This window comes from Drosophila erecta, unplaced genomic scaffold, assembly GCF_003286155.1.
Source record: "Drosophila erecta strain 14021-0224.00,06,07 unplaced genomic scaffold, DereRS2 tig00000055-arrow-pilon, whole genome shotgun sequence".
In the NCBI taxonomy this organism is placed as follows: Eukaryota; Metazoa; Arthropoda; class Insecta; order Diptera; family Drosophilidae; genus Drosophila; species Drosophila erecta.
This window is the reverse complement of record NW_020825200.1, coordinates 13010325-13034619: the sequence shown is the minus strand read 5'-3', so window position 1 is coordinate 13034619 and position 24295 is coordinate 13010325. Positions and strand designations below refer to the sequence as shown.

The 24295-nt window shown below is 42.2% G+C and overlaps 2 protein-coding genes across 3 annotated transcripts in view; one reads left to right on the top strand and one right to left on the bottom strand.

Moving 5' to 3' along the window:
• LOC6541560 (POU domain protein 2) overlaps nucleotides 1–17692 on the top strand; it is a 29816-nt gene extending 12124 nt beyond the window's left edge. Inside the window, exons 3-5 of one of the 2 annotated variants that reach the window (XM_001969682.3) lie at nucleotides 4020–4877; nucleotides 12127–12183; nucleotides 15920–17643. In XM_001969682.3, coding sequence (XP_001969718.1) covers nucleotides 4020–4877; nucleotides 12127–12183; nucleotides 15920–17229 — 2225 coding nt within the window. In that variant the 3' untranslated portion in view covers nucleotides 17230–17643. Of the gene's footprint in view, nucleotides 1–4019; nucleotides 4878–9935; nucleotides 10278–12126; nucleotides 12184–15919 lie in introns of those variants that run through there. The other variant, XM_015159447.2, reaches the window with a different exon arrangement.
• Nucleotides 17693–21617: 3925 nt separating this feature from the next.
• LOC6541998 (T-complex protein 1 subunit delta) lies at nucleotides 21618–24292 on the bottom strand. Its single transcript, XM_001969681.3, has 5 exons — nucleotides 24034–24292; nucleotides 22859–23511; nucleotides 22653–22792; nucleotides 21909–22593; nucleotides 21618–21841 (listed from the first exon to the last, which is right to left on the bottom strand). Exons 1-5 carry the CDS (start codon nucleotides 24137–24139, stop codon nucleotides 21824–21826), a joined length of 1602 nt encoding a protein of 533 aa, XP_001969717.1. The 5' UTR covers nucleotides 24140–24292; the 3' UTR covers nucleotides 21618–21823.
• Between the last annotated feature and the right edge of the window lie 3 nt (nucleotides 24293–24295).

Genomic DNA, 24295 nt, shown 5'->3' with positions numbered 1-24295 from the left:
TAGCCACAAATTTTAATAACCTTTAATACTTCACACAATCAGCCAAGTGCCTGATGTGTGGTCCGATTTCTCAATTAAAAGTACTTCCACAGAAAAATCATAAAAAAAACTCATTTCGATCGACTGAAAACAAAGATATTCAGCGAATTTCCTTCGCAGGCATTGCGTAATTGGAAATCCTTAAAGGATCCAAGGGAACAAGCCAACTGCGAATGCATTGAGCTCCTGACACTTTTGCGGGGCTGCCCCTTTCCTTTCCCCCGCGTTTCACTTTTTCTAATGTGTTTGCCAGCCGGTGCATGCAACAAAGGGGCACAAAGGATAAAGGATATTGCCGCAATGGGAAATCAAAGCGCATAGGATAGCAATGAGGAGGGACCAGGTAGTGAGCAGGATGCGCGTTAATCGCCATGTTGCAGGTAAATATAATCGCACAAAGTAACAATGCCAAAAAAAAAAAAGCGGGGAAACTGGTTGGCAATGGCAGGAGGATTCCTTGGAGCGCCTTCGATTTAGTTGAAACAGCTTGCCAGGCTTAGGGTGCACGGGGCCAAAGGATGCACGGCATCAGTAGCAAATTGAGCCTGAAAAAAGGATTTAATGTTCAGTTTTTTAACAATTGCGGCTTGTGCGGCTAGAGCAGCAGCTGCTCCTCCGATGGCAACTGTGCAAGCAAGGCATCCTTTCTTCGTCCCCTCATTTGATTGAAACTTTCACCTTTGGATCTTCATCTGTCAGCGAGAGTTTTCCCCCTCGACGGATTGCATTTCGAAAAAGGACCTTGACTGGCACGCGCATTCAGGCACATTGACAGCAGCAACGACACAGGAATCGCGTATAAGAATCAGGAAGCCTTTCCAATTATTGAAAGTCAGCTTTCTGCCCGAACCGCCCTCATTTCATTTTCATAATACTCGGCACGCTTCGCAGTCAGAGGTGGCACACAGTCTTTGCAAAAAAGTCAACTTACAACATTGCTAATATGAATTATTTCTCAAAATTTACATTTTATTATAAGTATTTTAAATGAAACTATAATACATGGATTTATAACTGCACAGGATAAAACAAAGTAAAATGCTATAGTCGAGTTCCCCGACTATTAGATAAACAAATAAGAAATTTCAACATACATCAGACAAATTTTCTAAATTTGAATGCAGACTTTTAGAGAATTTCGCCAGAATAATTTAGAGGTATGCCACTTCAAAATCCGATAAAGATTTGCTGAGTTATGAAGTTTAGAACTTCAGCCTTGGGACATTTTTTAACTTATTTAATATCTACAACAGCATCACATCAAAAAAATTACAAACAAATTTAAAAAAAATGAATTTCTATATTTGAATGCAGTTTTTTAGAGAATTGCACCAGAAATATTTAGAGGTATGCCACTTCAAAATCCGATTAAGATATGCTGAGTTATGAAGTTTAGAAATTTAGCCTTGGGTCATTTTTTAATTTTTTTGAATTTCTTCAACATCACACCAAAAAAATTACAAAAAAAATTAAAAAAAATTAATTTCTAAATTTGAATGCAGTTTTAGAGAGAATTGCATCAGAAACATTTAGAGGTATGCCACTTCAAAATCCGATTAAGATAAGTTGAGTTATGGATTTTAGAACTTCAGCCATGGGACAATTTTAATTTTTTTGAATTTCATAATATCAAAAAAACTACAAAAAAATTTAAAAAAAATTAATTTTTTAATTTGAATGCAGTTTTTTAGAGTATTGGACTAGAAACATTTAGAGGTATGCCACTTCAAAATCCGATTACGATAAGTTGAGTTATGGAGCATAGAACTTCAGCCTTGTGTAATTTTTTACTTTTTTCGAATTCCTAACATCAAAAAAATAACAAAAAAATTTAAAAAAAATAAATTTCTAAATTTGAATGCAGTTTTTCAGAGAATTTTGCGAGAAAAATTTAGAGGTATGCCACTTCAAAATCCGAAAAAGATAAGTTGAGTTATGGAGTATAGACATTCAGCCTTGGGACATTTTTTAACTTATTTAATATCTACAACAGCATCACATCAAAAAAATTACAAAAAAATTGAAAAAAAATAGATTTCAAAATTTGAATGCAGTTTTTTAGAGAATTGCACCAGAAATATTTAGAGGTATGCCACTTCAAAATCCGATTAAGATATGCTGAGTTATGAAGTTTAGAAATTTAGCCTTGGGTCATTTTTTAATTTTTTTGAATTTCTTCAACATCACACCAAAAAAATTACAAAAAAAATTACAAAAAAAATTAAAAAAAAAATAATTTCTAAATTTGAATGCAGTTTTATAGAGAATTGCACCAGAAACATTTAGAGGTATGCCACTTCAAAATCCGATAAGGATAAGTTGAGTTATGGAGTTTAGAACTTTAGCCTTGGGACATTTTTTAATTTTTTTGAATTTGTACATCAAAAAAATTTAAAAAAAAAATTTTTTAAATAGATTTTTAAATTTGAACGAATCTAGTATACCCTTTTACTCTTTTACCCTTTTACTCTTCGATTTAAATCCATAAATATCTACATTATTCCTAAGAATTGACATTTTACACTCGAATAACTTGGCTTGAAACAAGCTAAGGCCAACAGCACAGTTCGCATCAGATGTATTTTCACTATTTCCGGTGTGACTACCCTTTTTGCATCTTTGAGATGTCGCGTGGCCAACACGATTCGAAGGGGTGACAAGGGGTTAAGCGTTAACTAATATTTTTCCTATCGTTATGCTAAAGAATCCGCTTCAATCTGTGCGGCACTCAGAAGGGGAAATGGCTTTCCTGCGGCTTTGCCGGCTTTGTTCTACCTGACCCCCGGCCATAAATCAAATTAATACCCATAACATGGGCTCTGATCCCATCTGACTACTGCCTCCAATCACAATTAACTGGGACTCGTGTTTCGTGAACTTCTCTCATTATTCAGACGGTTTTTGGCGCTCTAATGAACATTTTGTGGTTACCTTGGTTGGACTTGGTTGGAAGCGCAGGCAATTGTGTTTGGTGCTTTTTGATTTTTGTGCATCATTAGCCATAGGTCAGAGTTTCATTCATAAAGTGTTCTGTGTTTTTCCGCGGGTGCTGGCTCATAAATGATCCACAATGAAGTGATCATATGCCATACAGTAGCAATTGTCGGCGGGTAAATAAATGGGGCATCGGAATGTAAAGGGAAGTTTTGTAAATGACGGCGCTTATTCTTAATTATTTAATTTGAGCATATTATACCAAATCCTGATATAGAGTAAATATTTCCAGTAAATATCTACAACTCCTGATAAGAAATAGGTAAGGATACAATATTCCTCTAACTGCAAGCTAAAAGTACTTATAGAACGTAACAAATGTTTAAAATGTACTTGTTACCCGTCTGATTCAATTTTACGCCATTAGTAGTCCTAAAATCCAACTAATAGAGTCACCCCATCGCTCAGTGTAGGGCGTGTCACTCAGAATGATGACGTACAACGCCCACACTTCGATGAACAAATGTTCGGATTTCACTCCCTCCGCTGCCTATGCGAAAACTATAAAATCAAAATTATGTACAGATTTCATAATCAATCAAAGTCATAAGTGAAAAGAGCGCCGTAGAACAAAAAACTGATTGAAAACTGGATATGGCGAGTATGGCGTACAACCCCCACTAAAAAGCGAAAACAGCAGCATAACCAAATGGGCTAAGGGTGCAGCATCGAGGGGGTTACAAGGTGGAAAGGCGTATCAAAGTTCCATAATGATGAGTAATTGATAGTGACATAAACGGTTTCCATTGGCAATATGCTCGGGGAAAGGGGTTGGGGGAGCTGAAAGAGGGCTGCTTACCATCGGAGGGGTGAAAAGCCGGCAAGTGTTGATAATGATATTGAAACCCTTTTTTTACCCTTTTTTGCCCCATTTTATCAGCACTTTTTTCCGCCAAATTCTCACTTCATTTCGTTTAGTCTATAAAAATGCAATTGCTTAACCCTTTTTCTCCCCGCTTTTCCACATATTTCCCTGTGATTTATAGCGCTGGCTACAAGCTGTCGTGGCAAAACAATATTAAATCCTTGGTATCTAAGGCCCGCCGACGGCATTGGATATCATAATTATAATAGCAACAACAACGGGAGCGGGGAAATCAACAAGGATGTTGGCCAGCAGATGACTTCCGCATGTGGCGATGGCCAGACATGTCTGCCAGTCTCGTATTTTGGCATGGAGACGCTGGCATCTATCAAACAGAGACAGAAATCCCTGCCAGACTTTCTAATACCGCTGCACGAAATTATGTTCCAGCAACAACATCATTACCAGCAAAGGACAATGGGCACATTAATTAATAGTCTGCCACACGGCTTGGTCGGGTATCCCCCCCAAAAAGCAGAGACGTTCAAGTCGTTAACCCCACCGAAAGCACTGCAGCACCACCAAAATCACCAGAATCACCAAAATCACCAGAACCACACCGGTGACCACTCCTTCGTCCGGCACTTTCACGAACGAGATCGCCTCATTCGGGAGCACCAGCTCAAGCATCAGCAATTGCGTGACGAGGAGGAAGTCCTTCAGGAACAGGAACAGGAGCAGGACGAGGAGCAGAGGCAGGAAACGCTGGGGAAGCCCCACGATGCTCCATCTGAGCTGGAGCACAAACATCATTGGCATGGCGTCGTTTGCGATGCCAATGGCCATGCCACGAGGCTGCTCCACATTGCCCCACCAAGGGCCGGACCTACACCACTGCCATCACATCAGCAAGCGCCAGTCAGAGAGGTCCTGCCACCCCACTCCACGTCCTTCTCGACTATTGCGGATCCGCCCAAGGAGCCCGGCATTTACGAGCAGCCAGCACCAAATGGCCGACATTGTCGTCCTGCCAACAAAGGTAAGTTTTATGCTCGAATTAATTGCTTAGCAGGTACGAGAAGGAATGGATTAGTTAGTAAATGGTGATAATATGTTCAATACACATATTTGTTTAGCCAAGCCATACATCGGTCAATCTAAAGTTAAAATTAGTAGTTATGTTGTGACTATTTTTTATTTAAACTATTGAGGAATCTACTTAAAATTCATAATTATCCAATTATGTCATAGTAGATAACTTTCTACAATTTTTTTGTACTCTCAAAAAGAAAGACATCATTCCACATTTCACATCTAATTCAAGGTAACCCAAATCCAACCACTCAAAAAGTTCAGAATAAAACCGAATTCAACTCAATTACAAGCTCTCAACTTAATACAATACCTCTGCACCCTCAGCCACCCCAAGCAAAGTTCACAGGGAAAAGAGAAGAAAGTGGGGAGAATACCCCATCAGAATTGCCAACATACAAACTCCATTTAAAATCACTAAAATATTAATAAATTTTACAAAAGTGCGAACGAAATATGCGTGAAAATTCTCAAGTACACCAGCGCAACCTTTACAACTTTATTTAATGGAATTTAAAACCACTTTGTCCGCCCACTGGGTGGGTGGGTCAGACTGGGGTCATTTGGTGGGTGGTTGTCGGGCTGCCCGAAAAGGTTGCTTGCGGCGTTCTAAAAAACCGAACCACAATTGCATGAGGTAACCTTTGACAGGGACACAACAAAAAGCGAAAATAGGAAAATAGAACCCACCCCGCGCCAACAATGGGCGAGCAGGGAAAATCCAAAGTGAAAAGCTCTGAAAACTGTGAAACTGGTGTCACTACCAACTGTGACCCGGTACCCTGAGCAGCTTATGGCCAATTGAGCCCCGCCTCGGGGACCAAACTCCAAACCGAGGGTGGCCGTAAATCCAATAAAAACGCTTTACAAGCTGTAAAGCAAAGATCATAAATCCATTTTTGTTTTTCACCCACCACCGCACCTCCATTTAAATGCGATTTACATTTTTCCACCGACTCTAAAATGGTTGCGCATCGCCATAAGGGTTAGATTTGCATAGATTGATTTGTAAAAAATGTTGGATTGTCAAAAATGGAGTCATTAGTGTAGCCATTCAGTTTTTATCAAAAATCTATAAATAAAGTAGCATTTTTTGAATTATTTTAAGTACTTCTATAGAACTATCAAAATAATCGGCTAATGTCTGAGGAAGTTAATAAAATTGTACTTTGCAGTAAATTCTATTATACCACTAAAAACTAAATATGACTTATTTAAAATATGTAAAGCATTCATAGGGAACGCACTAATGCTTCAAATTACCATTTAAGTATGCTGTTATTTGTTACTCTTAAAAAGTTTTATCTCAAACCCAGCACGATAGATATTTATGCTTTTGTACTGTTAAAGCCATTGAAAGTTTTCCAAGCCGTCAATCGTTGGTAGAAAAGGAACCCTCTCGAATCGCTCCCTCCAAAACTTTTCAACTCATTCCATCTGCTGATCCAAAAACACCGAGTACATCTTGTACAAAAAACCCACAAAAATAGCGCGCCAAAATAGTAGAAAGGAACCCGATTAAAGCGAGCGCAAATCGATGAGGAAACCTCAGCAACGGAAATCAATAGAGGAAGAGCACAAAGCATCCTCTAAATGTCCTTTTACTTCCGCATTTGTAGCGCCGCATATTCTGCCCTTCTTGGATTATTTATTAACGTTTATTGATTTCGACTTGCCCAGCGGCAATCTGCCACAGAAAATCGCTGTCAATCGGCGCTGCAACCCTTCGGCGAAGACCATAGTCTGATATTTCAACAGAAAATAATGAATTTTCTTCACATTTTTTCGCCGCACAATGCCGAAGAAAATTGCGCGCCGTTTTTTCAGTGCGTTTTTTTGGGACAGAAAACCGAAGAAACCGTGCAGAGCAGAGACTCAAGGGTAAAAATTGAGGATCACTGTCGAGGATTACCCGAGATCTTCCACGGCTTAGCTGTAAGGTAAACTCACGAGGGGTTGCAACCCCTTGGCTTCGGCTACCTAAGGGTGAATGTACCCCAATAATGCGTAATTTTTTAAGGTAAAAACGGCTCGAAATTGAAAGAAATTCAAATTGAACAATGGCCAATTTTTTGGGTGATTTTTTGTGCGATTTTTGTGCCTTCGGGGAGGGTGAGAATTGCGGTTCCTTTTTTACTTTTGGGTGCCAGGACTCTGATTAAGTACGGGATATCTAACGGAATTCTCGCAAAATTTTCTCACAATTTTTTGGGCAAAACACTATTGATTTATGTGCCTGCTTTTAACCCATTTTGGATAGAGAAAATGAAATGTTTTTCAAGAAAACCGTTACTTTCGGGTTGTATTTCGTTTCCAAAGTTGTAGGTTTTTATGATGGGAAAACGGGTATTTTATAAAAATGTAGTTTCAAATATCAACGCCATTAAGTAGCTCAGCTTCAGCCAAGTTGTGCTGCTAATTTGAATATCTTAGGCATAAATTTGCATAAACTAAACTACGCTTCAGTACCATCACTAAAACGCCAACTAATGCCCATAAACCCCTGAAGAAGCCCCACAAAAGGACGAAAGATGTGAGCCCCAACTGTGACCACTGCCCCAGCCACTTGAGCTCCCCCTTCGATTTCCCTATCCAAAATGTACAATCAACTTGAGGACGGAATGCTAGTCTCGTCTTATTTGCTTAACGCAAATTGGTATGTCATTTTAATGCGTTGCAACAACAAGAAGCGACAGGGAAATGTCGTAGTTTTCACAACCACCCGACATTGTTTGGTTCCGGGTTAGTGCTGCGCCCACAACCACTTTCCACTTTCCTCCTCCGCCGGCGATCCTGGCGATGTCCTTGTCCTTGTCCCGTCTGTTTTCGTCATGCAAAGTGTGTGAGGCTTTCACATCCACGCAAAACTCCCTTTTCCTTTCGATTTTCCGGCGATGCTGCGAAGCGTTTATTTTCTTGATTAATTTCAATGCCCAAAAACCTCGTACGTCGCTATGCACATGTGTGCGTATTTGGGTGTTCGTCCCCCTTTCTTTTTGTTGGTCCTGCCCGTTGTGTCCAGTGATGTCCTGGCTGTCTGTGCCGTCTGCTCCTGGCAAATAATCAAATTGCCTAGACACCGCCCAAGAACTAGGCAAAATAACACAGGGAAAACTATCCAAAGTGAGGAACTGTTTATCTTTTGTCTCCCTGTGACAAGTTTAATCAGCAGCAGCAGCAGCAGCAACGCCAGTACCAAAAAGGATAACTATTGAAATTAGTTTGGGGGAGACTTGAACGATTGCTATTGATTTTTCTGGCCTTCCCTCTGTTCCTTAAATCATTTTTGCACTTTAATGTGCAGTAATGCGTAAATATTTATAGTGGATACATAAGTTTCTGTAGGTAAAATATTTTAGGAATACCTTAATAATTATTACCCGTATCAACCAACAATAAATTAAAGGTCCTTGTTTTTCAGTCTTGTATTAAATTATGAATCTATTAAACGAATCTTTTATATAATAAAAAAAATAACAAAATAATAAGAAGGCTTATATTCATAAGTGCTCGTTTATATTTCGTTTGCTTTTATTGGTGCTTTCAAAATTCTTTAATTGTTTTGGTCCTCGGAGCCAAGAGGAAATCGAGTCCTGAAGGCAGAAACATTAATTTTGCAGTTTTAATTAAAATGCTTCAGACGAAACGGGAAATGAGCCCAAGTTGGTGGAATGAGAAGGGGACTGGGAATGATTTTCCCTCAAGAAAGCATTTTCCCTGCAACACCCACAAACTTTGGCGAAAAGAGAAAGAAAGGAAAGCAAAGGCAAGTGCAGTCACAGTCATAATCATAAAGTGTATGCGCTGTCGCCAGGGCTGCAAAGGTCCTTCTCTCCCGCTTTTCCCCCACAGAAATGCAGGAAAATCGAATGGGTGGGAGGTGGAAAATGGAAAAGAAAAAGGGGCGGAGGCAGCTGGAGAGCGCAACAACACTTGTTGTAATTACTCGAGCAAGTCTCGGTTCAATGGCTGCGCTGATGTTTATATGAATGAGCTTTGTGTTTATATAATCACACCAAATGCTCAGCTTGATGGGTGAACTGCAGTTTTGCAGGATTCGGAAAAAGCTGGATTGAGATTCATAGTTTAACAATTAAAAGTGGTGGCATTCTAACTGGCATTATCAATTTGGAGTTGGACTCTTGTTTCAAGTTTAAAAATATTCTTTATATGCGAAGAGAAAATGAAAAGTTAAATGATTTACAAATAATAAACCTTCAATAAAAGCATCTTAATATATCTCATATTCCACATATAAAACATTTACTAAAGTATATACACAACGGATTTATATGTTAAAACGTTTACCTTCCAAAATATTATATAATTTAACTTGATTACTATTACTCATTATACGAGTAAGAGTGATGCATTCAATGTAAAGTCAGAAGGAAGCAAATGAACTATTATAAAAATGAATCTGAGCAAACTGAGCTCCCGGGATTTCTCCAAAAAACTACCCGTTCAATCCGAACCATGTATAAGCCATGTAGAAGCCAGACAACACCTTCCCAGGAGCACATAAAACCCGCACTTAATTATGATTTACTTGCAACTGGGGGAAAGTCGGGATATGCAAAGAAATGCTGCATACTGCGCAGAAAGTCGGAGAATGCATAATACATAGGCCACACCCATTTCGCAGGAGAAGTCAACTTGTGGCCTATGCTAATGCAGGAAAATGTGGAAATGCAGGAAAATGTGAGAATGCAGGAGAGGGCCAACACAATGAAGTCCCAGGATATTCTGATCAGAATGCACGGCGACAAAGAATACGTTCCACACCACACACACACACTGAAACTCGGCTAACGGTGCAGGGGTTGATAGCTGGGGAAACTGAGCGAGAGAGCGGAGAGGAAGTGAGGAAAACTACGGCTGCAAATCATAAAGCATATCACACACACACTCTAGCAACCAGAAGAGAGAGTGAGAGAGAGGGCAGCGAGTGCGAGTGAGAGGTGGCATGCACATAGCAGAGAATGCAGCAAAATACGATTCCTCAATTCAGTTTCTAAGTTGCATTCGAGCGAAGAAGTTGAAGCTAGACGGTCCGGTTTCCGTACTCGTGACAACTACTGAAATCGAAAAGAGCAGACCGGGAAATTAGGAAATCGTAGACTGCCTTTCTTGTGCATGCTTAAGTGACCAACGGATTATTTAAATTTTTAAGACATTTGTTAAGCAAAAATTGCAAAAATGATGGTGCTACAGCAACAACAACAGCGTCTCTGGGATGCAACAACAACCAGTAACACAAATACACAAGCACAACAATCGGCGAATGCGGAAAGCACGCCAACAAAAGTTTGCCATCAGGAAAATGCAACAACAGCGGCACACACATGTGAGTTTTTCAGGGTTGCCACCCTACAACCAGCCATGGAAGCTTTTCGATACGTGTGGCTAGAGTTGTCACGTGCACACGGACTTCGGCGAACATATTGAGGAATTTGTTAGATTTTAATATTTATTAAAAATTGGAAATTCATTTCAGTTTTTAAGGTTAGATCAGTCAGAACAACCAACAAAGCAGGATTTAAATATTGAAAAATTTTAAAATGTTTAAAATTTTTAATCTGTTTATTCATCTAACGCATCGAAATGCTTTATTGATTTTTTAAATAATACACAGCCAGGAAGTCAACCAAAACAACTTACCAAATGAAAACCAAGATTTATAGCAACCCGTACCTGTTACAGAAACTTTTCACTTTCTCAAGCAATAAATCTGGTCAGAAAGGGACTAAGGACACACAAAGGCCACCGATTATCATTACACGCCCACACATTATCCCAGGTCCAGATCAGATCGCATGGTATATAGAAGAGGCACACACAATTTCCCTATCAGATGAACGATTTCATGGCGTTTTGCCATAGATTTGATGCGATGTCCTGCTGCTGACGGTGTCCTTTTTTGGGCAGCTGCTGTCCTTGAGTGTCCCACTGTGCGAGCGTGTGATCGTAGTTTTTAGATTTCTTGTGTTTGCATTTGCATCCTGGCAGTGTCCTTTTTACCTGTGCCCCAGACGTTGTCCGCCTTCCATGAGGGTATTTTGCATGAAAACAAAGGAGAAAGGAAACGCTGTTTTTTTTCTTAACATTCCTGGCATTTCCTTAGTTTTTTAGGGCGAAAACCGTTTTCCAGCCTAGGACGTAGGTAATTTTTATTTGCATGGCACAAAGGAAAGAAACCAAATTAGCCACAAAAGGCAAATTTTCTGTAATTACATTTAAGCCGAAGGTGTGTGTGGATATAAAAAGGAAGAGCAATTCCAGCATGCAGATCATGTGCACGGCTAAAATCCCAAATATCCTTTGACTAATGCCACTTGTTATCCTGCCAACAAGTGAGGTGTGAGGTCAACCACCGCCTCCAACTAAGCCGACCCCAATCCCATCGGGCCAAACCATTACCCAACCACAAGGACACCGCCATTCCCATGGCCAATGTCCAATGGTAATCTGTATATTTATATTGTTCTGCACTGGACATTATGCACAAGGATTCCCCAAGTCAGAGCGTCCTCACACAATATATTGTCGTAAAAATATGTTACTTTTTCCCTGCTGCCCGTTGTCCTTTTCTGGCCAGGATACTACTTTGCTTACGCCCCGAGGGAGCTATAAATTTAATATCTACTTTGCAAAACAAAAAACCAAATGGCACAAAAAAGATCCGAGGGAGGATGAGAAAAGACGGTTGGAAATGGGTAAAAGATGGTGAGGATTTGGTCCCCGTTCTTTTGAAGGGTTTCATTTAAATCAACAACTTAGAGTTGCATTATACTACTGGTATAACTATTTGAGATACATTTCGATTCCTTGGCATTACGTGCAGTGCACTTTTCCTAGCCTATAAAAAATTGCGTGAAAACTATGCCAGCCATTTGCACTCGGAAATTGACCCTTAAAAACTTTACACCACCGAGCACTCAGCTGAGAGCTGGAAACATTTTTGCATGTTATATACGCCATAAGAAATGTGTTATGTCCGAACTCCTAATGGACATTTTACGAGCCAGACATGAAATGAAAACACCCTGACACCAAGACACCATCCCCACTTCTTGGTTCAGCACTGTTTGTACTGTCCATTCTGTCTGGGATGACGAGTACGTGTCATTTGCATTTGAGTTTTCTGCTTTGAAGCATTATTAAAAATTAAAAACATATTTTGTTTCTCTTTGCAGTTATGCGGCACATGTCGAACTCTCCCACACCGCCCTCACCACTGCGCTCGCTATCAGGTAAATAAATGTACATATAATATGGCTAATCCTTGGGCAGCATACAGCCGTCATGTCCTTTTTATCCTGCGCCCGACTCGTGGCGGAACGTGGCTACTTTGTGGCTAAATTGATTACTCACACGACAGACAATTTTTATAGTTTTCAGTTTTCCTCTTTTTGCAATATGCAATAAGCCACGCATCCCCTTTCCGCATCCCCTATCCACATTTGGCTCTATATTGAGGGTTTGGCTTAGGTAGTAACTCAGAAGTGCGGCCAAGGACTGCCGAGTTCCTGGTTCTGTTATTGGTAATGAGGCATTCGGTTAGGACACCTATCATATTTATAGGTGCTCTTGGGCAACCAGCACGTGACTGAAGTGTGACCGAGGCTGGGCCAGAAGCCTTTGAGATTGAAAAATAAATTCGAGATCTCGAGGAGGTCGAAGGCTACATGTTTAGCTTCATCATTCAAAAATGTGAAAAAACATGGGCACAAATAGGAAAACCACCTGAAAACTTAATGAACCAAAAATTTTAACACTTTGTAGGAGCTTATCTTAGTAGCAAATTTACTTATTCAAAAGATATATTTTTCAAAACTACTTTAGCTAAAAATAGTTGGATTTATTTATGTATTATACATTTGAGTAGTTTTGGGTCCCAACATTGAAAATAATTGGTATAAACACGCATTCATTATGTGCCTTTGTATAAATTATGCAAGCCTTAACGGCTATTCAACCATTTCCATGGAATGCCACCCAAAATCTGCGCTACCACACCCACCAAAAACTCCCCCGAGAAAACAACCCCCACATGGCAACAAGCTTAAGCCAGAGATCATCCTGGTGAGACCCCTATATGCTCTTTTGACCTCCACCTCCACCTCCCCCGGTGACCCTAACACGACCCTCTTCTGTTCGCAAACAAACAGAAATAACAATTTGTCAAAATGTAAATTTCTGCATTGGCGCATTTAAATGATGGGTCGAGCAATTATGTAAGTACCCCGAAACCAAGGCCAACAACCCCTAACGAAGTGCAACTAATCTATGCAAAAACATGCATGGAAATCCACCCCATTTGAATAAATGCGGCGCATTAAGAGGGTTGCCAATGCCATCCGATAGTAGTTGACAATTAAACTTGCATTTTTATTGGTTTACACAAATTAGGCGAGTCAATCGAGCCCAGGGCGCCCCTAGCCCCTCTCACACCCCTCCTCCTCCTCCCATTATGCATATTCAAATGTTGTCAAAATAATCGGGAGGAGGGAACCCTTTTTTCAAATAAAGGGTTGTTAAACCGCTAAAAAACTCAAGTGCCGTAACATTAGCATCGCACACAAAAAAGGCAAACTGTTGATCCGGCTCAACCCTGTTTAACATATCATTTGAATAGCGCCGAGGTGTGAAGTCGATTGAGGGGGTAACCCTAAGCAAAGGGTTACCCTTGCCACCTCATTTTTTAAGCACCACTTGTTGAGCGATCTCCCCTCGTTCTGGTTATTCAAATTGAAAGGATTTTGGTTGCGTGAAGTTAATTAAGGGGTAATTCCGGAGAGGAAGCGCGAAAAGGATATTACAATCAGCCGCTTTGATTGGGTGCTCTTTATTTATTCGCAGTTCTAAAAACTTTGTTCAGAGGGCGTTTCAAGGGCGTTATTGTGGCATGCAAACAAGTTTAAAAGAGTCGATGGGCGTGACGCGCTCTTGATGAAGGGTTAAGTAAACTTAATGAAGGTGCTTCAGCATTAAATTTAAATAATGGGGAACATAAGAAATCGACTTAAAAAGTACCGATTATTTTGCGAGATTTTATTTCTAGCTACAATATAAGACTATTCAGGAAGTTTCATTTTATTTCTGAAAGTGGTTTTTACTCCCAGCCTGTATGTAGATAAACAGCTTGCGATATGCAAGCATAATTGGATTGCCCTGAATCACCCTTCTCGCATCTTTCAGTGCACTTTCCGAATTTTCGGTTGTATCTTTCCGATAAATCGAAACGCACTTTACATGCCCTTTTATGGCATAGAGGCAAAAGCAACCCCTAAATACTGCATGCAAAAGGAGTACCCAGAATTTCAGAAAATTTGGAGTTTTCAAATAGAGGCAACACTTCATTTGTCAGTGGAAACATTCACACATTGCCATTGTGGCTGGACGAGGAACGGGCATTCACCATGTAGTCCTCATCAGCAGGATAACACATCTGCCCCGGCGACAGACAAAGCGGCATCACCTGGTTTTGGGTTTCGAAAAAATCGAGTTTCGATGCTCGTGGATCGCTCGCTGCAGGCGCATTGCACTTACAAAGGATCACAACAGTGGTTTGAACTTGCTCGCGAGGCTTCTTGACTTGCCTCCTTTCTTTCCTTTTTTTTGAAGCCAAACAATGCAACTTGGAACCCTTTCCTCCACTTGGAAATCTCCACCCAATGGCGAGATGCATTCGGTTCTAATCCGCAACTCGTGCATTCGAAATTGTAACGAATTTTAAATTCGCAACTGCGCTGCCGGCGGAGGGTTGAAAACGCAAAGCAAAAAGGGTGACAAATTTTTGACTATGCCTAACCCTTGGATGATTTTCATTTCTGACTGGTTCCAATACATTTTCAATGGCTAATTTTATTACGGCGTATTCAACTTTCGCCGTTCTACATAAAGGGAGTCATAAAAACAGCTGCCCACATGCAATTTATTTTGCAAAGTTCAAACGCCCGCATTGGATATACTCGTATATTTTTGGAAACATTTCCTAATCCGCTGAATCGAGTTTAACATGGGGTTGAATCCGCTTAAAACTATCAATACTCTTTATTTCGAAATCGGTTTAACATTTTTTACAGTTCAGACAAATGTTTGAAAGTTGATTTTTGATGGACCGAAAGCGGAAAAGTGCTATAAATGTGCTATAAATAGAGAAGCTTTTATATTATCGAATCGATCGCGAGACCTTTGATCATATTTCTCCAGTCGGAAGTTAAATACTCATTATTATATTTCCCATCAAAATCAATAATTCTCTTTTAAGAAATTATGAAATCTGAGCTCCTTTCGCTGCTCTACTGCGCATTTATCGGAGACAAAGGAGCAAGCATCCTGTTTGACTCCGCCGTGGCCTCTGATGTATGGCTATTTTTCAATTATTATGCATGGTTGGGTTTTCAACAAGGATGTTGGGGTATGTCGAAGGTTAATGGGGGAGTGGAGGCCACAAAGGAGAACCCTTCCGCCTGAGCGTCTATCGCAGCTAACCGCAGGACGCAGACATTGGACAGGATAGCTGGGAAAGGATGGGCATTCGATTGGAAGATTGAATAAAATTTGACTTAAAAAGGCTGAGGAGAAAATGTTTACCGAAAGACGGTGGATGAATACACTTTGTGCGTGAATAGAAAAGCCCTAAAAGGGATTCGGGAAATACATATTACATTATTTTCTTAAAAACTCCTATTTAAATTAAAAGTAATTAATTTGCTTAGCCCGCTAGACGGGCTTTTTCGGTATTTATTTTTCTCCTTTCAAGCCAGATTTCAAATGCATGAAACCCTTGAAATACCCTTTCAAATACCCTTTCAAATAGCTGCAGAAATATTGAAAAACTTGCAGTGTCTTTTGGTTAAAATCAAATTATGCCACGCGTGCGTTGACCAGTCCGGCTACTTGAACTTCATTGAGTTGGAAAATTGAAAAGCAAACTACCCACAATCATCTACTATAAAAAATATCCTTTTCCCTTACTTACAGACTGCGGCAAGAGCTTCGAGGAGGAAGAACTGGAGCTGGGCGAGAACGGCGAGATGCCACAGAACCTGAGCAGCAAGCGCCAGGCCAGGGAACTGGATTCTGAGCTGGAAAACGAGGTCCTGGACCTGGCTCCGCCACCGAAGAGATTGGCGGAAGCCCACTTGCAGGAGGAGCGGGAGGAGGAAAAGGTAGCCAGCGCCAATCCAGCACAGGCCTTGGGATTTGCGCCGGAGGAGATGCATCAGGCGCTGCAACTGCAGTTGCACAGCTACATAGAAATGGTTCGCCAATTGGCGCCGGAGGCCTTTCCCAATCCCAACCTGGCCACGCAGTTCCTGCTGCAGAACTCCCTGCAAGCCTTGGCGCAGTTTCAGGCCCTGCAGCAGATGAAGCAGCAGCAGAGGGAGGATCCTCTGCCCAGTTACTCCACCCCCCTAACCAAATCACCTTTGAGAAGTCCCTCCCTGAGTCCGGTGCCCAGGCACAGCAAGTCCCAGCAGCGAACTCCGCCAAACTCGATGTCTGCCAATTCCCTGGGACTGAGCAGTGCCGTGATGACTCCCAATACGCCCAGCATGCAGCAGCAGCCGCAGCAGCAGCAGAGCACTCCCAAGCCCACGAGTGGACTAACTGTGGCATCCGCCATGGCCAAGCTGGAGCAATCGCCGGAGGAGACCACCGATCTGGAGGAGCTGGAGCAGTTCGCCAAGACCTTCAAGCAGCGGAGAATCAAGCTGGGCTTCACCCAGGGCGATGTGGGTCTGGCCATGGGCAAGCTGTACGGCAATGACTTCTCGCAGACCACGATTTCCCGCTTCGAAGCCCTCAATCTGAGCTTCAAGAACATGTGCAAGCTGAAGCCGCTGCTCCAGAAATGGCTGGAGGATGCGGACAGCACAGTGGCCAAGTCGGGCGGCGGAGTGTTCAACATCAACACGATGACCAGCACACTGAGCAGCACGCCGGAAAGCATCCTGGGACGCAGGCGGAAGAAGCGCACCTCCATCGAGACCACGGTGCGGACCACGCTGGAGAAGGCCTTCCTGATGAACTGCAAGCCCACGTCGGAGGAGATCAGCCAGCTGTCGGAGCGCCTGAACATGGACAAGGAGGTGATCCGGGTGTGGTTCTGCAATCGCCGCCAGAAGGAGAAGCGCATCAATCCCTCACTGGATCTGGACAGTCCCACGGGCACTCCACTGAGCAGTCACGCCTTTGGGTATCCACCCCAGGCTCTGAACATGTCCCACATGCAAATGGAGGCCGGATCGGGCTCCTTCTGCGGCAGCTCCATCAGTTCCGGGGAATAGGAGAAGCGGGATTACCGTGGAAGTCCATCCATCCAATCTTGTACATAGTCAGCTTATACTCCAAATTCTTCCACAACATTCCACACGCCACTCTCTCTCCATATCAAATGCAAACAATGCCATGGATGTATTTAGTAAACTAGGTGATAGCCAGTCGTATCAGAAAATCCATTACGAATTTATGAGTACATATAGCTCCACTACACTACCTATTCGTGTCTGTATGCATATAGAGTTCCTAGTTCTAACTATTCCCCAAATGCCATACGTGTATCTGTTGTGCCCCCATATCCACTATGCCACAAATCAGTCCCCTAGTTGTATTTACGAGTAATGTGTATTGACTTAGATGTGTATGTATACCGATGTTGTTGTACGATGTCCAATTGTAAATTGATCTTGAACACACTTAGATCGTAACATTCGAAAATTTCAATAAAATTATTCCGATAAAATAATTTATACAAAACGATATACTGTCTTTTAATATTGGGTGCAAGCCATGATCAAACTTATGTAGATCCAATTCGAGATATACAGTCTAGCACCACCTCGTTTAATTTGTTATTAAATAGTATTTAGTTAGATTAAATTGTACTAATATATTTAAAGATCTGTCATGTTTTTGAAACGCCCTAGCTTATTTTTCAATTAGCCAGCGCTTAGGATTTGCACTCGAATCTCATTAGGCAGCGCCTAAATAAATATTGAACGAGGTATTTAGTTAACTGATTTCCTTGGCCCGCTCCAAAAGCGTTTGCCAGCCACGCGACAAAGGCAAACAAGACCATTTTTTAATAAACTTCCTGGCAAACGCGGGCCAGCACAGCAAAGGATGCGAAGGATGCGAAGGACCCACACCAGCAACCCCTTTTTCCATGTTCGGCTTGGTTGTCGAGTGTGGATTTGCTGGATAAGAAATCACTTCATCTTTTTGGGCCCGGCGACAGTCAATATGGCAGCCAGAGCCCGGACAGAACCCTTATTTGTATATCGAGGCAAGCGTGTAAATCCTTTTTTATCAACCCCAACCCCCGATCCCTCAGCCCGGATTGCCTGCCCCTGCTCCCAAAAGTTTGCCGGGTTCTGATTCGTTTAGGGCACGAATCTCTAAAAAATGATAGAGTTGGGGAAGTTGGCAAAGGGTTCATGCCATCAATTCACACATGGTTATGTCATATGCTCCTGGCCTCGGTGGTTGATTTTGGTCGTGTACTGGCTGCAGCTCCTGTTGTTTGCTGTTTCGGGAATCCGATGTGGGCAGTGGAAGTATTTCATGTTGTCCCAGTTGTATCCTTTGGAAATCGCTTAAGCGAGTCAAGTCCTCGATGGAGATATCTTAATGGAGGTGTGCCCATAAATTAGGTAAATGATTGTGGAAAGGAGTGGAAAGGACACATGTGCTTAGCACTGGCTTTTGTCTTTTTTAAAGCTGGATAAATATTATTGAGTAATATTTGCTATGCATTTTAGGAAAGCTCAAAAATATCCTCAATATGTCTTTTACATATTGATATTATAGGGGTACTCCAAATTCGATTTTAATAAAGTGTTCTATGATATTAAATAATTTCACATTCAGGCACTCTAGTTCCTCACCGATATTTATTCAAAACCTGCAGACTTACTTGCCTGCAACTGACTGGAGTTGCGAATAAATTTTTAATCTGGCCAGAAGTGAAATCTCGACCAGAATGCCTACCCCATTTAATTTGCAGGCCATTCGCCCACACTCGAGCACACATCAAACGGAGGCCAAAGGAATAGCCCATCGATGCCAGCACTCACACTTAATTGGCGAATTGGCGAGCACTCGAATCTCGGGAAGCTCGGGAAGCCTGGGGCTTGGGACTCTTTCAATGTTATCAGTCCAGTGCAGACGACGTACGTCCATTCCACATGGCCAAAATGTAAAGAATGGCTTTGAGCAATTTCAGGTTTTCAATGGGGGACGGAAACTTCAATTGCATTGGTCATATTCAAAGTGCCCTAAGCCTGAGCTGGTCCAAGTGGGTTGATAAGCCCCGTGGGCTATTATTCAGGGGATTCCCCCGGTGGTTGCAGATCGTCCGGTCGAGATTTCATTCGGGCTTCGTTTGATCGATTTCCTTTCTGTTTGGCGGACGGCAAACATTTGCTGCATTTGCAAATTGAATTTTTGTAGCCGGAATATGTTTCATTCTCATTTCGCCCGGTTCATTTATAACAATTTAATGAAATTTTCGAATGCGTTTTCATAATATTGTCGTGGTCCTGCCATCATTAATCACTCGCCACTTGGCAGGACTAACGAAAATTAAGTTTCCTTTATGCTTTTGCTGCAGCATTTCTATTCTTGTTGCTCATTTCGGTGTTGCCCCCTTGAGTGGCATGAACTAGATGAAAGTATTTCGTTGAACTGAGCTCTTAAATGCTTGGACCATTAACTAAACACTTGAAATCTTTTTTCCAATGGAAATGGATTATTTATTTCCTGAAATAATAATAAGAATTGTAGATACAAGTTATGGAAGATATAAATAGATAAGGTAAGAAATCCCTAAGCACACTATTAAACTTAAGATTTTGCAACCTTTTTGATTTATTGCATATTCCTTTGTTCAATCTGCTAGATACTCGAGCGCTAAGATATAGCAGACACTGGCAATTTCAGTTGAGTTCAGTTTGGCGAAATGAAAAGTGCTCGCAAATTATATGGCGAACATATGTTAAATTTCTGCGTGACTGGCTGACAATTTGGTGCTTTGAATTTCAATTCGTCTAGCAAAAAGAAATGTAACAAGGACACACAGGACTCACAGGACACACCCCTTTGCGCCCTTTTCGCCCTTTTCGCCCGAGTGGAGAACATAAGACTTGTGCAAACATTTGGGCGAAAACAACAGCAGCGCGGGGGAAAACACAATTGAATTACAATGAAAATATGAAATGAGCAAAAAGCAGATGAAGAAAATCGCATACAGAAATTAAGCAAACAGGCGAAACAAAGGAAAAACCCCCGAAATAAAAAGTTTCAAAAGTGTGGGCCACTGGCTCTGGCAAATAGCTCGGGAAAAAAGCGCAAATTCAATATTTGCTCAAGAAAGAAATGGGAACGAGGACGTGGAACGGCGATGCCCCAAGACAGTCGAGCAAACAGCTAAAAAATATAAAAGTTGCGAAAATAGAATAAATAACTAAAATGGGAGCTGCTCAAATCGAATGAGTTGATACCCTACATGGACGTAAGCTTAGTTCATTCTTTTGGCTGGCTAAAATGTAGGCTTGAGATTGGTACTCTTAATACCTCGGAAAAATGTATTAACTATTTCTACAGTTGGGATTACAAAAATGAGCCAACAATGATCCTATGTAATCATCATATATATCTCATTCAAAAACATGGAATATGCTTCACCTTAAACGTAAATCGAAGAAAGGGAGCGCTGGCTTTTCCACCCTCTGCAAGCCAAAATGGAAACACAAATCAATGGCTGCTGGGGAAACAAACTTTAAAATGGAAATTTGCATGCGAAACCCGGTAAACTGGTGGAAAACCACCACCCAAACTTTTCATCAGCCAATTAGCGGAATAGCTTTTATTTGAGGGCTAAAAAATCAAAGCCAATCAAGGGCGTGATCCGAAATCAACACCATCTCGGCCATCATCACCTAGATGGGTGGTGGAAGATAGTGGGCTGGCAAACTTGATCCCTTTGACATGTTTACACATTTAATTAACTTACACGCGCCGAAAGTTTCCGGACACGATAGATAGTCCCCGTCTAATCACACCCAAGCGAAAACCCCGCCCGCATGAAGTTCCAAAATGGGGCTAAGAAAACAAAAGGATAAAGACCCTTTCGCAACCCAACCCCTAAGTCTTCCTTTTTGTCAATTTGAAACCAGTTCAAGTGGTTTAATCATTTAACGCACATCATAAAAATCGCATCAAGTGATTTTTATTTACACGCCCAGGACGAAAAGGACCCCCAAAACTACAATGATTGGGGCGGGGGTGCGAAGTGGTTGGGGCTGAGCTATCCCTTTGAAACCCAAGGTGGTGGCTGAAAACGAGTAAAATGAGCTGCACACTGGATAAGGATTCTGTTAGTTGATAAACTTTTAGGCTGTACTATATTGCAAAGCTTGTTAGATATAGGTTATGAAAATACATATCCACAAATGCATATATATTCCTGTTAAGACTCACAATTTTCATAAATACTGTATTAGGTTTGAATCAAACATTTATAAAACAAAATCTGGTATGATAGTTTCATAATCTTATAATTTTCCGGACTGGGAAACCATAATTCCTATGCAAATAAAATGCTCCCAAGTCCAATTTGTCCTCAACTTAGGAGAATGGACAATTATATTCCCATAAGTCCGAAATTAAAATCAAGTTTTTATGTGGGTTAGCGAAGTATTTAATCATTTAGTTTTATTTTTAAATACATGTTAAGCTGGTGAGGCGTAGTGTATATGTGAATTTTATTCAAAATTTAATGCGCAACCGCATAATGGGTATAAGATGTGAGGCTTTAGATGAATTTGCGTGAAGATTGATCTTGATCAGCGACAGACAACCGTAAAATCCGGGTCACACTGCTTAACTGAAGGTGTTGACCTGAGAACAAATGAGCACAGTGATTAGCAATCAATTTAGTCAATCAATCAATTCGTGTATCACTTACAATATCGTCGATCTTCAAGATAGAGCGAATCGTCTCGGTGGCCAGGGTGATCGACGAAATACTGACCAGCAGCGGTTGCACCACGTTCTCCGCAAAAATGTCTGTGATGGCGCCCTTGCGCACATTAATACCGGCGTTCTTCTCACCCTGAGCGTGGCGGTTGCGCAGCTCCGTGACCGTGGCAATGGGATTTAAGCCGGCGTTCTCAGCCAGCGTCGAAGGAATCACCTCCAAGGCATCGGCAAATGCGCGGAAGCAATACGCATCCACACCCTCCACTGTTTGAGCCAATGCGGCCAGCTGCAGGGCCATCTCAATCTCCGGCGCACCACCGCCCACAATCTGGGCGCGCAGCTTCACCAGGCAACGCACGACACAGAGGGCATCGTGCAGGGAGCGAGCAGCCTCCTCGAGCACCAGCTTGTTGGATCCGCGGCAGATGATCGAGACCGTGCGTCCCATGTTCTGGATACCGGTGATCTTCACAAACTTGTTGGTGCCACTGGCCACCTCCTCAACCAGATCGGCACTAGACAGGTTTTCGGCTGTGAAGTGATCGAGCGAAGCGATCGGACGGCAGTGGAGGGTCTTGCACACGAACTCAATATCCTCGCGCTCCACATCCTTGACCACCAAGCACTTGATCTTGTCCAGGAAGTGCTGGGCCAGATCAGAGACGGCATCGCTAAATAAATGGGGAACTATCAGCACAAAGTGGATAAAACACAAGTGATCTAAACCTACCGCAGGATAGACTTCTGAACTAGAAGAACATTGCATCCGGACTTCTTGATCTGCTTCACAATGTTCAGGATGTATGAACGCTCCTCCTTCAGCACACGATCCATGGCAGCGTAGTCAGACACAATCACATTGTGATCCATCTGTAATTTCAAGTTTACTTGTTGAGAACAATGAAACAATTGTATGGATCATCGCGTAATACTCACATCGGTCTTGGGGGCCGAAATGCAGAACTGGATAAGACCGATCTTGGCCTTCTCGATGCGCTTGGGAGCGTTGGATCCGGCAGAGCGGCAGGTGAAGACCAATCCATCGACCAGCTCGGTGTCCTCAACGGTGCCACCCAGGCTGGAGATAACCTTGATGTTCTTGAGATCCACAGAGGTCTCCTTGCCGGGATCCGTGACCTTAAGCACGGCATCAACGGCAATGGGGGCCAGCAGGCTGCTCTGCTGCGACACCACCTTGGAGTTCAGCGAAGTGGAGGCGCTCTTGATCAGCGTCTCGCGGTCGTCCAGCTCAATGGGCGTGGACATCTGTTTCAGGATCTCTACGGCCTTGTTCGAGCAGCGCTGGAACGAGTCCGAGATGGCCGTGGGGTGCAGACCCTTCTGCAGCAACTTCTCACAGGCCTCCAGCAGGGCGCCGGCAATGACAACCACGGAGGTGGTACCGTCACCAGCGGCCACATCCTGGGCGCGGGACAGCTCCACCAGCATCTTGGCGGCCGGGTGCAGCACGTTCATCTGCTTCAGGATGGTGGCTCCATCGTTGGTGATGGACACTTCGCCGTTGCCGGCCTGGATCATCTTGTCCATGCCTCGGGGGCCCAGACTGGTGCGGATGGCATCGGAAACGGCTGGAAGGCACAAGTATTTCAATCAGTTACTTAGTATTTTGATTATGTTACACCTAACGGAGACACTAAGCTAAGTGGAGTTCATGTGCTTAGTTTCACACAAAAAACTCCAAAACGGCATGACTAATTTACATACATATGTACATAAATGTGTACATACAACAGCAGACAGATGGTCTAACGTGTGTTAATTTAGCAATCTGCAATGGAACTCATATTAAAAGGTAAGCAACAAAATCCTTATAGCAGCCAAAGGACCTCTCAAAAGGGTATTAGAAAACCTCAATTTTTAGGTTGCTTCAATTCATCACATGAGTAATGCTCGCTTCTTCTTCTTCCGCCCAAGAAGTTTCCAGACAGCCGGCATCCAACTGCTTTTTCAATAGACCATTTGCAGGAATTTCTAGAGAGGCATTGCTCCGAATTGAATGAACATGGGTCGTAGCTCAATAAATAGCATATCCACCAACAATTTTCTACACAAAAGTGCATAGTTTTGTCAATTTGCTCGCATTTTCTCACCTTTGGCCGCCTGGATGTTGGACAAACGCACATCGGTGGGCTTCGACTTGTCCTTGAAGGCCTTGGCCGTTGGCTTGATGTTGACCGTTTTTGCCTTGGGCGCCATTGTAGGGTTAAGTTATGGTTGTTAACAAAACACAGTTATTCTACAATAAATTCACAGCGATTTACACAGAACACGTTGCTGCGAAATGTTAAGGAAAGTGTGGCCGCACTCGGTGAGCTTAAATACACCGCCAACTTGTTTTATCGATTCTTATCG

What these genes read in the sequence shown, in the direction of transcription:
- LOC6541998 (XM_001969681.3), bottom strand. Translation starts at nt 24,139, where the DNA reads ATGGCGCCCAAGGCAAAAACGGTCAACATCAAGCCAACGGCCAAGGCC. An exon ending in TTTCGGCCCCCAAGACCGAT is followed by an intron (nt 22,793 to 22,858) that starts GTGAGTATTACG and finishes TTGAAATTACAG; the next exon opens with ATGGATCACAATGTGATTGT. An exon ending in GTTCAGAAGTCTATCCTGCG is followed by an intron (nt 22,594 to 22,652) that starts GTAGGTTTAGAT and finishes CCATTTATTTAG; the next exon opens with CGATGCCGTCTCTGATCTGG.